A 13,462-nucleotide genomic window follows, 5' to 3' on the forward strand; every position below is an offset into this window, starting at 1 on the left:
TCGAATGTCTTCATGTCGAGAAAACAACGGCGGCGCTCAGTAAACAGTCCACCTCTCATCCAGACAACCCCTTTGTGAATCGTATGCTGGTCAACAACGAAGATGAACTGGCAGCAATAAGAGATGATCACTTCGAGAACACAAGTAGAGTCAGTTGCTTAGCGCATTAATTGTTTTTTTGAAGTTAAGGATTTGTCGTTGGTCGAGGATTTATAAGGATTTTATAAGAGTGTTCAAAGGATGAAGGATAAAAAACAGAGGATAAAGTGTCTGGCGTTGATTAATCCGCTCGGGATGCGCCGCCCTCTTTACCTCAATTGAAATGACCATTTGACTATGCTAATTTCATGCGCTTAACAAGTCGATTTTTCCATGGATGCTTAATTTGCGTTAATTTTTCCTTCAATTTCTTTATTCTTTTTTTAATGGTCTAAGATGTGAATGCATGAGTTCAGCGGTGCTTTGCATTCCTGGGTTTTTTCGTTAAACGTGGATCTTGAAGAATACCACCGTTTGCGCTTTTTCCCATGCGTAAATGTTCAGAAAAAAGATTTAAGAGCATTGTGCTTTTAGCGCGCACAATCTCTTGGCCAGTTTCCCAGAATTTTTCGAATGTTTGCGGGTTGCGCGACTATTGAAGGATCCTTCACACCTTTTGCTTAACATTGGAGTAGTTACGATCATGCCTATACGATTGTCAGAATCGATCTAGAACGACTCACAACCGAGCAAAATCCTGGAAAAATATTTCTTTCTCTTCAAATCAGGGTATTTTTATTTCGATGTAATTTTTTTGTTTCTCACAACCAATTAATCAATTAATGCCCAATTAACAATGTGGAGAAAACTCTTAGATTAATAAAATAAAAATAATGTGGTAAGGGTTGATACAGTAGGATAATAACGTAATAAAGGGTGATAAATTACAGATCATTTGAGAGATCTCCTTGTCTTAGTCTCCTCATTTTCACTAAGAGTAGAGCTTGAACGGGGAGGAATGAGGAACGAAATCCACAAATGCTCTGAGAAAGGAAGCCAGAACTACGGAGTAATGTGTAAGTGGAGGAAGCAAGCGGCGTCGCTGTCGTCGCCAATTAGGCCGTATCAGTCAGTGAAACAGGTTCGAAGAACAGCTGAACGTGGTCAGTCAGTGAGGCCCCGCCGCCTTCGCGACGGCGTAACGGAAAGCAAACGGTGTGAATGGCTTCTCGTCATTACCAAACTGTTATGTTATATATTTGTTTGTTTATTTAAAAACACCCATACGTGTGCCATTTACAGAAACAACAAGACACAGAGATCACTAGAATTTCTTAGAAAGTTCTATAAGCAAGGCTGACCCACTACAGGACATTGTGTGTTGGGTTCGCAGGTTATTCTACTGCTAGAGAAAGTGAGAAATCCTCACTCGATATCCTTTTGCAAACCCAAACAGTCACAGTAGAACAGCGGTTACCAGGGTTCGGGCGACCATCTTAAGTCAGAGTCCGTCAAAGACCACATGTCTTCCCAGTTTTCGTCCAAGTAACACCAAAGTTGTTCTAATTTTAACACGTTCAAAAAAACTGAGATGGAACTTCACAGGAGATCAGGAGGTCAGGATATGGGTTTGAGATATATTTTGCGCAGATCTGACCTATACCAATCGCCATTAGCAGCTACTAGACTATCGCAAAAAGTGAGCCGTTAGGAAATATTTAATTGATAGAGTTGTTATTGCAGGCACAATTTTGCAATCATCCGACTTTTCTTAAAAAATATCACTTAATCAAAGTCATCTTTGCAACCTCTGGAAAAAAAACCATTTCACCGAAAGTTACCGTAATCTTTCCGGCAACAATATGCCACGTAGGAGCATCAATTTTGTGCTAGCATACAAATTTAATTTTTTAGGTGCTTAAGAAAAGGTGGACAAGTAGTGTGTTAAGTTCTTCTTTGAATTTACGAAGATAAGCAGGTGTAGGTAGGTCGAGGTTGTACGAATGCTAGTTGCTGGCAATTACCATTCCGTGAGGATCGTAAAGAAGGTGAAAACTCAACACTGTTGACAGTAAAAGATTCAAAAAAGGAGTTTCGTCGAGCACAAACTGGTCCCACCAGCCCTCACGATGACCTCCAGAGCAATGTGTGGTAGCTAGTTGTTTTCATTAGGTTTTGTGAAGTTTTCTAAAGCAATTATTAATTTATTTCTTCCTCATATCAAGGCTAAATAGATATTTTTGCCAGAAGGCGATCAGGATTTGATGATTGGCTATCTTACATATTTATAGTATATTCATCTTTTAAATAATTTGTTGGACTCGAGGAAAAACTCTGGGAGATTCTTGATCTCCTGATTATTGCTACTGTAATTCCACCTTAACTTTTTCCTATAACTGACCAGCGAATGAGTTCCAAAAACGCGTTCTAGGTGCTTCAAGTTCTAAGAACTCTAATGGATTCAAATTAACATAATAAATAAAAATAGAATACAAATGGACATAAAAATAGGATTGAACAAATAACAATAATAAATAATTTATTATCTATTAACTGCTCAGTTGGTTAATTTCGCTGTTTCAAATTTTCTTAGATGTTTATGATAACAGCCGTCCCGTCGTCCTTTTGGTGATTCAATTCAATCTTTGATCGCATCGTAAACAGTCATTTATTTATTCTCTCCTCCTCGAACAGGATCCAACGCCGACGTGTGGAGGCCACGAATTGGATTAGACGCGTTCGTTGTTGATTTCGGACACCTTCTCTTTGAGCTGATATGGTCAGCGGCGGCGGATCGCTTGGAGCCACACGATGCGCGTTCAATCGCTAGTGCTAACATGTCGCGCACGTTGTTTGTCCTCGCCCCGATGGTCCGAGAGCACAGCTACCTAACTCTGATACTCCGGTTTTTCGTTAGTTCTTGCTGGGGCCAGTCGTCTCGTTCAGATGGAGTTAGGACAGCTGTGAAGTACTGTACTTCGTCTGCTTCGCTCGGGACCTTCTTACGAACTTACTGTCTATAATACAGGGGCGTGGACGACTTTAGCCCGGTTATGTGTGTTTCTTCCTAGCCCATATATATTACAAGCAGACATGGTAACGTTCCTTGCGTTGCCCCTGTAATATGAATACTGCCTTTATCTAAATTATTTATATAAAAATAAAAAAGTTCTAAGTAGCTCGTTTCTGTACACAATTCCGTAATAAGCCCTGGCTGTCAGCCAAGGAAGAAAAATAAGGAAAGCCAGATGTGAACACGGAACACTACCCGTGTTAGACTACCCGTGAAACCTAGAGAGAACAGAACGAAGTCCAAAGGATCGCTGTATGTAGTTGCGAATTAAGAAGAACAAAGATTAACCAGAAATAATGCAAAGTGCAAATCGTATTTTATTTCAAAATCTTAATGTTTACGGATGAGTGTACGATGTTCTTAATCTAGCGGAAGTCTTTCTGATCGAAGAACTATCCTTAAGCGTTTTGAAGCAACCGCAGGAAAAAACCTTTTCCTGTTCCCAAGGAATGCGACTTTAATGCATTTCGTAATAGGCATTGGCTAATTTCATTATCGTATCGGAAATATTGTCATTCATACATCGTCAGATATGATTCATTCTCATTTTGTTTTTGTTTCGCAGAAAAAAAAGAGTTGAAGACAAGATAACACTTGACGATGTTCTCAGACAGATACAGTATGCACCGTGCACGGCTTCTGGCAGCATTAGCTTCTAGTAATTCAAGTTAAAAATGTGCAAAACTCATTGAGAAAGGAAATTATGTCTAAATTAGATTTTTTAATTCTCAAAATTTAGTTGCGATACAATGATTACCACAAACACACAATCGTAGTCGGGGAAATACTTCGTCATTCCACCATCTTTCCACAATCAGCGTCATCTTTCCACCTTTTTTTACATATAAATAGAATTAACATTTGGGATCAATTGAACGAATATCCTTCAGAAGCATCACTTTCTGAAAGTTTCTCCATAATACTGAATACTCGACTAAATTCGTCAATAAATGAGGTATTTAAAAAACTTCACTAGTAAAAACAAACAAGTCTTGCACCAAAATTGCTCGCAAAATTTTGTATTTGCTCGGTTTTTCAGCGGAAGAATCTCGAAAATGGTGAATCCACTGCTGTTTTCAGCACCTTTTCTACAGAATCAAATCCAGAATTACCTCCAAACTTTTTAACCATGCTTTACTCCACACATAAAAATCAGGCAGAGACGAGAAGAAAAAGTGGAGCGTTGGAGAAGAAGAATTCAATAGTATAAAAGCAGTTCGTAAAGGTGAACTAATTCCAAGAAGCGAATGGACGCAGCGTAAACTTTGGAGGAAGTGATATTTGTTGTCACAAAAGTGATCGGTGGGCGGACGGACGTCATAAATTCGTAAATGGAGCGGAAGTCTCCCTTACACACCATTTACCTCTAAAAACATCACAAACACAAAGTCTACAAGCGAAAGGAAACTGACGAGAAAACGGAGGAAAAACGACGACGAAAATATGACACGTAGACTGTGAGAAGTTCCGGTGGGAAAATGCCACCGTTTCCAATTGAATCCAGTGAGAGGAATGTGATGCATACAGCGCGTTAAATAAGCAATAGACTACTGCATATAAGTTATGGAAATTAATGTGTTTTAGAACTATTGGGTCATGAAGAAGAAAAAAACTGAAGAGCGTGTACTAAAAATAACGTTGGGGTAAGAAAAAGTTGAAGAGGTGAGCTGAACGGTGCACAGCAAACCTAGACCTCTTCAAAAATGTGAGCGCTGCCTAAAATATTGAATATGAGACCGCGAGACAAAAAAAAACACTTTTTTACCCTTGCTGATGCGAGCAAAGGGAAGAAAATGTCTCGAATAATATAGTATTTTCAGTGGTTCTGGGATGACAATAAGAATTATCATGCGGTGTCGATTTCCCGAGTGCATGAATAATATCTACAGTGACAGCTGCATTCCCCAAAAACTATGTACTTGCAAAGCAGATAACGCGACTCGTTGAACAATGCAGGAAAAGAAATTCATTCGAGACATCATCTTTTCAATCACTGTTCGGTGCTTCCACAGAAATTTCGTTTATTTCAGATACTTTTCTAACCTGTAAACCTCTCTAATCTATGTATTTTTGAGACTTTTGCAGCATTCGGAGTAGCATGTCTGCAAAAATTTTGAGAAACTGAAATTTGAAGATAGTCAGAGTGCTGCCTATAAACAACTAGACAACCTCTTTACACTTTCTTTACAAAAACTTCTTCACGAAGGTGTCGGAATTTTTTTTGAGGTTTGCAACACAGTAAAAGTTATTAACAGATTTCGCTGCACCTTTCGATGGTCCGAAGCCGCCATAGGTAAACGGGGCCTCTCGTCCACCTCTCTATGACCGACAAGTCGGTACTGGATTCCTCCGGGAAGATAAAAACAGTGATTTCAGATGTCGATTAGCTCACGCAAGCTCGAAGTGTATCCAGAAGGGATTGATTAACGCCAAACGTTTTACCTTTTGTGAGGAATTTTTTATTTTAGTAGGCTGAATGGCATTGGATGTGACTGGAAGAAATTGTGAGATGATAGGATTAGATGAAACCAGAGCACTCTGGTTTGTTCCACGATGATGGAGCCATTCCATAGCAGATAACCTAATTATTTGCAGAGAACACCACAAAAACGAATGCGGAGAAGTGGAGCAGGCTCAGCTTCAGGAAAATACAGGAGAACGAATTGAAGGTGGACAACCAACGAAGGAGACAATTAAAGCATTTCTTTTAACTCCTCTCCTTCTGTCTTACATATCAGTAGCAACTGAGTAGAAATAGGAACGACTGGAACATGGAGGTTCAGTTCATGGTGGGAGGATTTGAGGCAGGTTTTGCCGTGTAGAATCTGCGGGGAAATTCACACAAATTTGAAAGATGCCAAGGCCAAATTTGAGAAGAAAAATTCGAAATTGTCATGAAATAAGATAAAATAGTTGTCGTTGGATTTATTTTCGAAATCCACATGAATGCAGATCTCCAGTTTTTATCAACTTATCCTAAATTCAAAGAGATGATCCAGCTGATTATTAAAACTTAATTACAATCGATACTAATTCTAAGGTTTTAGGTTAATAACCTTCTCTGACGAAACGAGAAGATTTATCAAATTATATGATTACTCGTTCGAGTTCCCTCAGAAGATGGGCAGTAGAAGGAAAAAAGAAATGGGAAACCAAAAGATGATGGAAATAATGAAAACAGGAGTGGGAGTAGAGATAGAAAATAAAGTTCAAAGCATCTATCAAGACTAATTTCCCTCAGCAAGCATGGAGAGCGGAGAGAAACTAGAACTTAAAGACTAGAACTCTCGTAAAAGCGGTTCTCAGAGAGCACTCGATCTGAGCTGCATCGTGAAAAGAAGTGCATGACGAAAAGCACTGTGAGGGCTACGACAAGTACTTCGCAAACAATGAACGCAAAACATTTGACCCCATTAGGGGATGCACGCGCAGGGTCATTAAGTGATTTGGCAGAACTTTCGAGAGTTACGTTGATAGTCCAATCGTTTATATCTTCACCTCAACGAAAACGCTGAAACGACTAGGAAAGTAATCGAGACGACACTATGTCTGTGGGTGCGTAGGCAGAAAACTGGTAACGCGAAGTTGGATAAAAAGAGGTAAGTCGGAGTGGGAAAGAATCCATAGAACACATTGAAATCCACTATAGCTCCACTCTTGGATAAGAGATTGGATAAAAACATTATTATTATTGTAAAGGAACACTATTTTTTATCATTACATTTCCTTCTTATTTCGAAGGAATGCTACAGGAATGCCGATATCGTGTGACCGTAAACAACTTATTTCCTGTCAGACGGTATCAGCTTTATTTTTCGAGAGTTCTAGGGTTCACATCCACCAAACAAATTTAACAATGCATCTTTGTATCTACAGAAGTGTGCGGAATAAACTTCTTAGATTACAAATTTATGCAAGGAGTGAAAGTTGGTGCCAGCCCTTCCACTCCCTGCTGTTACCTGTGAAAGTAGAACCCGAAATAAGAACACAGAAGAAAATAATAGCAGGCAATTAAATAAACTGTGTCACAGAGGAAGGGGATAGCAAACAGTTGATAGGATTCCCAGGTACTCCATTGTCTTCAAAACGGTATGGAGAGCGTTTTGAAACGTACTAGGAATTGTAGACCACATTCGAAATGCACCGTCATTGGAGACCGAAAGGAGAAAGAACTCGGGAGTGCACGCAATTTGACGTGCGCGATGGACAGCGTTGTCTGTGTGACAAGAGCCGAATTCTGTTGACAGACGCAAAAGCTGACCGATCGCACGGTCAGATGCGACACAACAGCGGAAGTTCAGCACAACAACAAGTCGAACGAAGATCTTCGTTGAAGTGTACACTTTGATGGGCGGGCTGGGTCTGGCTTCGCACCTAGACAATAGCGAAAGCATGCGAACAAGGTCGCAAGGCAGTTTCATTCCTCAGTTAAAGGAGATTGTTATGTGGTCGGCGAGGCGTTTACGGAAAAGAGGTGCAATTTCGGATGCCGTTTATGGTACGCCGAAGTTGCTTTCAGCGCAAGTACCTTCGACAAAAATGAGTCGATACACAAAAACTTGTACAACCTCACTTGTTCCAAATAGGTTTCGGTTTCTTCTGTTCGAAATGAAGCGAGCTGTCGTTGACTTCACGAAAACGTTTGCTTCATCTACATATTTTTCTTTAGGAGATGCACTTTGTGCTCGTAACTATTGAATAGCGAATGTTCTGCACTTCCCTTACCCGTTTTTATTCCTCGTTATTATTACCTTGATTTTGAGCAGAACCTCATGCTAGACGTCGTATCGATTTTTAATGAGTCTTCTTCAAAGCTTGAAAAGTGCTATCAATTCACAATTTAAACGACCCAATCTCTCTACAACTAAACGGATAAACTCTATGCCTACTTTTTCAACCACCAACTTAGCGACTACATTGAATGCTCACCTTGGACATTTGTACAACCTTGGTGCTGTACAGATGGTAACGTACGAGCTATTCCGAAGTAGCCGGCGAATTAAATTGTTCAGTGCTTTTTCCAAACCAAATGGCAGTGTTCATTTCATCGGAGATGTAAGGAAAGCGAGAAGGTACCTTATCTGTGGTGGAAGCTTCCACTTTTCAATTTTTTATGGTAGACAGTTTTATGGATTGCTCCATTACAGCAACAAAACTTGCTTGCGAAGACATCCGCCGTCCTTCAACGCTGGATTCTTTCAAATAGTTTTTTCTCGCTTGCTTCTGCTGTAACCAGTTTGATGGATCGCTAATTTGATTTTGTTTGATTATTGCAATGAAAAGTATGTAGCGCTATCCTGCGAAAACAACAACAGAAAAAGAAAAGCTGAGCCATTTGTCTAAAGAAGTAAAAGTAAAGGTGCGAAGGAGTTTTGCAACGATACAAAGGCCTCTAGTGAATTGGCAGATCATCCGCCGACGAAACTGACGCGGAAACCTAATGAAAGACGTAGAGTTTGGATTTTAGATTACAGGTAGGAGCTGAATTCTCCCTTTATAGTCCAGAAAAACGGCGTAGAAAACTTAATCAGTCCCCACGAAGCACATTGGAACACTCGTCCTTGCACACGCGCAAGTACGCAGCTTTCAATATTGTTTCCTTCAGCTGCCTACTCAAGCAAAACCAGCGAATTGGCTGCTGAGGGAGCCGTAACGTGCGCAAAGGTGGCGCATTCTTACGAGTCTCGCAGGAACTAAATCATTTTCCACGCTATTTTTCTTTCAGGTTCTGTTTCTATTCATTATTTTATTTTCAGGTGCTATTTTTCAGGACCGCTAGGGGGAATTGAGAGTAGCCATGCTCACACTCGTAATCTACAATCCGAATTCTATACTGTCTCGCAGAGACCGCCTTTGTTTGTCTACTCCTGATTGATTTCAAGATAGCTTCTGAAGGTAAGTAAGACGTACTTTCTCAAATTTTGAATTCTTTCTCAGTTTATATAGGTATACCTTAGGTACCTTTTTTACGATTTGACCACATTTCACCGTAGATTTGTTTTCCTTATCCCTCTTCATTTTGATGTAGGTCTATGAGGCAGATTAAAATAAGTTTGCCCTAAGATTTTACACGACTGGTTGATGACCGTCTCGGCAGGAAATAATGGATCGAATTCTGACGAGGACCACGCAGCACTGAGGGGGTACGTAAGGAAAGGAGAATCATATAAGGATCCGTCTGATTTTATACTGTCACTGCTGTCTTTATCATCTTAACATATTGACGACTTCGCAACCCATGGAAAGGTTGTACGCATTTAAAAGACTGTACATAATTGCCTTCCTAATAATATTCATGCACGTTCACACGGAAAAAGGACCAAAAATGATTAAAATAGGAAGAAAAGAGCTAGGAAAAAGTACCGCCAGTGAAGGTAATACGACCCTACGGGTGGACGTATGCGAGTGATCAAAAAGCAAAGTTCGAGTCTCTTGTTCTGCGGGGAAAATTAGGAAGCGCTTAGTCGTTAATGTGTTAACGCGATCCCCGCTCAACGAGACCTCGTTGAAAATGTTTGTAGGAGTTGCCGATGTCTATTGCCAAATGGGATAGACGATTTTACCCCGGACACAAATCCAGTGTGTCGATAAAAATTCCGAACAGCATTAACATCATAAGCATCCTGTTCGTTTCTGGCTATCGATCTTCACTGTCACCTGTTCATATAACTAATGAGCGTTAATTGCTCATTAGTTATATGAACAGGTGACAGTTTCGTCTTGGACCTTCATAAGATTCGTTAATTTTGTAGTTTGTTAGTATATAGTGGTGATGGTGCCTTCACTGAGCTGTGCTGAGGTGAGCTTCATTCACTAGAAGGCGAGGGTCGCGAGAAATTTTCGACTTTAAATTCCTCCAACTGATATGTAGGATTTGCTGTTCGTAGTTTTTGAAAAGATCGGCAAAAATATAATTGGCAAGAGGTCAGCTGTCGCCACATGGTCGGTGGATCGAAACCGCACTGATCCCAACCAAGCCCGTCATCCCTCCGAGCTCGATAAACTGGTACTACCCTTGTTCGGAAGGATAAAAACACCTCCTTGATACATAGGCTTGCCTCCGGAAGTAATCGTATAGGGTTCAAAAACTTAATCGATTCCTAATCGCAGTTTATTTATCTATTCATTTACTCACAATGTGCACCAAAAAATAAAAAAGGAAAGATATTTGTCTATGTTAAAAGACTCAAGGAAGAATCAGCAAAGTCGTTGTCAGTGGGGCCTAGCGCAGTCTTCTTCTTGGCGGATACGCGCCAGTCATTATGGCCTTATCGCTTCAAACAGACGTCGGACAACGGAAATCATCAGGTGGGTTTTTTGCGAACAGACGAATCTCATCCCTACTTCCTCATCCGTGAAAAATCATTGACGCCGTCAGCTTAAGTGGCAGAGGTCAACGTTTTTAGCGCCTGAAGAGCAGCGCCTACAAAAGATGACAACTCTTAAAATTCAGTTCGACTACGTTTTGTCAGGGAACATCCATCCTCCTATCGGATATGATTGGAGAAAGAAGTTCCGCCAACGTGTGTCGATGTATATCCACACTATAGACGGAACAATGACAGTATTAATGACGCCATCTCCTCCACCATTTGTATTCAATATGTTGGAAAGATGCACAATGATCGAAATCTGACAGCGGTATTCGAAGTCAATGCAATTAGCGTTTCTGGACTTTGAAGCCGCTTTCGACTCTCCTCATCGAGGCCATCTTCTCAGCACGCTCCGCGCCGATCGAGTACCAAAAAAGTTGGTTTTCTAGCTTGATGACATGAATCAACGAAGAACTGCTGCAGTTCAAACACTAGCCGGATGTACAACACCGTTTGATGCGGTAACTGGAGTAAGACAGGGGCAGTGGCAGGAACCTTCCTGTTCAATTTTGCCATCGACGACATTATGCGAAGAACAGCAGATCAGTGTCCTGTCGATATCATTCTAGCACCATCAGGACGCCCCTTGACCGATCTCGAATACGCTGACGATGTTGTTATATTCGCGGAAAGCAGTACGAAACTTCAACATGTTACCAACCTTGTATCGAAGCTGGCTGCAGCCTATGGACTACGTCTACCCCCTGATAAATGCAAGCAGATGTGGATCTCCTCGAGACCTCGAACGGGAATTGGGATGGACGGACAACCGATAGAACTCGTCGATGAGTTCTGTTACTTGGGCTGTATGCTGAAGAATAGTGGCAGCTACGAGAGAGATGCTCAGCAAAGATGCGCCAAGGCCACTTCTGCATTTAACTCTTCAACGAAATGCCTGTGGCCGACCCTAATCACCAACGAAGTCAAGCTGCGAGTCTACCTAATCGCAATTCACCCATCATGAGGTAAGGATCGGATACTTGGGCAGCACCATCTACGGTGATGGAGAGGCTTGATTGCGCGGAGAGGAAGCTGCTTAGACGGCTGTTCGAATACTTTTGGCCTAACGTATGCAACAATGAAGATCTTTACGCAGAAATTGTTATGGTATACCGGACACGTGGAAGATATGCACGCCATCGAAAGTGGCTCTCTTCTTTGGTCATATATTAAGGAGACCGGCAGATCGCCTTGTCCAACGAGGTCTAAGAAGTTTGTCGGGTTCGAGCTGGAAGAAGCCACGAGGCCGAAGACGGAAGTTTTGGATTGAGGTGGTGAAAGAGGACACTCGGCGTGGATATTCAGTTCAGGCGAGACATAAGGTTTCACAGAATATGGAATAGCGACGAATGGATTGATTCTGTGCAAGCTTTCGCAGAAGATCGAGAAGGTTGGGCAGAGCTATGTTCAAGGACGGCACACCTCGGTGAAGATGCGGGTAATCTCGTCAGGAGATGACATCAGCCCACCGATAAAGTCAAGTCATGCTGCAAAGAAAACGCTCCCGTTGTGATACCGAGGAGGAACCTTGCCTTTGCACGTGCAAAGACAAGACTCACATAGAATTCCGCATGTGTCTCCCGGACTGCTAGCGATGTAAGCCAGAAGAAGCGTCTAAGGAGAAAGTTGCGTCGTCGGCCTAAACGTGGTCGTGAGAACGAAGGGACGTCAAGAGCGAGGGAGTCTGAAAAGGCCTTCGATTTCGATTATCCTCATCAACATCTTCTTGCAGTTTTCTCAACCCGATGGACTTATAAGAAAGTTTTTACAATTAATTCATGAATGAAGAACAACTGCTGCTGTTCGAACACTAGCCGAATTTTATTCACCGTTCAAGGTGGAAAGAAAATAAGACAAGGGGTTATCGCGAGACCTTTCTTGTTCAACTTTGCCGTCGACGATCATGCGAAGCACATTGAGCAGTCCCGCCGACCTCATTTTAGCACCACTTGCACGTCCCTTGGTAGATATCGGGTATCCTGACGATGTGACTATATTCGCTTCAAGCAGCGCGTAGTTGCAGTATGTTGCCGACTTTGTATCGAAATTAGCTGCAGCCTTCAGTTTACGCCACAATAAATGTAAGTGAATGTGGGTCTTCGCGAGATTCTCAGCAGGAATGAGGGCAACCAGCCAACCAACTGAACTTGCAGACAAATTCTGCTATTTGGGATGTATGCTGGAAAACGACGGCAGTTACGTCGGATATATTCAGTAGATATGCGTCAAGGCTTGTTGTGCATTCAGTTCCTTGACGAAGTGCCTATGGCCGACTCCCGTCACTAATATTGTCGAGCTGCGAGTGCACCCATCCGCAACTCACCCTATTATGATGTATGAGTGGGAGACATGGGCAGAGTTAACGACGTTGATGGAGAAGTTAGACTGTATGGAAGAGAAGCTGTTTGAAAGGACGCTTAAGTATTTTTGGCCAACAGTGTGTCATAACGAACTTTACTCACAAGTAGATATGGTGTACCGACGAATGACGTGAAGAAAATAACATTTTTCCGCGTCCTCAAAGTAGTCGCAGGAAACCGTCTTCACTTTCTTATATCGTCACATTATAAGGGGACCATCAGATCACCATGTACAAGCTGCTTTGAGGTTGATCCCAGATTTGAACTGAAAAAGGCCACCTGGACGTTGAAGAAAGTTCAGGACGGAGATGTGAAGGAAGATCTAAAGAAACATGGCATTGCCAGACAGTTCAGGCTAGACGTAACATTTCGCAGACAAGGGAGATCAAGAGGTGGACAGATTCTATGCGAGCTGTATACAAAAGATCAAAAAGAGTGGTCTTAAACATGTTGAGGGATATGCATAAGGGTGACTCACCTCGGCGAATGTAGAAAAGCGGCGTTAGGCAATAACATCCCCACGCCGTCTGAATTAAGTAAGTCTTCATAAATGCTAATCCAAAGTATACGGGTTAGTTACAGCACGGGGTAGAAAGATGAGAAATTTGCTGCATACGCGAGCGAATTCTGAGCGGAGAAATTTACTGTTCCCAATAGCATCTCTAAGATCAAGTTTC

The 13,462-nt window shown here is 41.7% G+C and overlaps 3 protein-coding genes across 3 annotated transcripts; all 3 read left to right on the forward strand.

Moving 5' to 3' along the window:
* Positions 1 to 8,014: 8,014 nt before the first annotated feature.
* RB195_002640 (uncharacterized protein) lies at positions 8,015 to 8,841 on the forward strand (the record flags this gene model as incomplete). The annotated part of the gene is made up of 3 exons (XM_064199995.1): positions 8,015 to 8,124; positions 8,398 to 8,526; positions 8,823 to 8,841. 3 exons carry the CDS (start codon positions 8,015 to 8,017, stop codon positions 8,839 to 8,841), a joined length of 258 nt encoding a protein of 85 aa, XP_064055876.1.
* Positions 8,842 to 10,314: 1,473 nt separating this feature from the next.
* RB195_002641 (uncharacterized protein) lies at positions 10,315 to 10,688 on the forward strand (the record flags this gene model as incomplete). The annotated part of the gene is made up of 2 exons (XM_064199996.1): positions 10,315 to 10,360; positions 10,459 to 10,688. The coding sequence occupies 2 exons, from the start codon at positions 10,315 to 10,317 to the stop codon at positions 10,686 to 10,688; spliced, it is 276 nt and encodes a 91-aa protein (XP_064055877.1).
* A 263-nt stretch (positions 10,689 to 10,951) lies between these two features.
* Positions 10,952 to 11,389, forward strand: RB195_002642 (uncharacterized protein; the record flags this gene model as incomplete). Its single annotated transcript, XM_064199997.1, has 1 exon — positions 10,952 to 11,389. One exon carries the CDS (start codon positions 10,952 to 10,954, stop codon positions 11,387 to 11,389), a length of 438 nt encoding a protein of 145 aa, XP_064055878.1.
* Between the last annotated feature and the right edge of the window lie 2,073 nt (positions 11,390 to 13,462).

The sequence above is a fragment of the Necator americanus genome, chromosome IV (assembly GCF_031761385.1).
Source record: "Necator americanus strain Aroian chromosome IV, whole genome shotgun sequence".
Taxonomy (NCBI): Eukaryota; Metazoa; Nematoda; class Chromadorea; order Rhabditida; family Ancylostomatidae; genus Necator; species Necator americanus.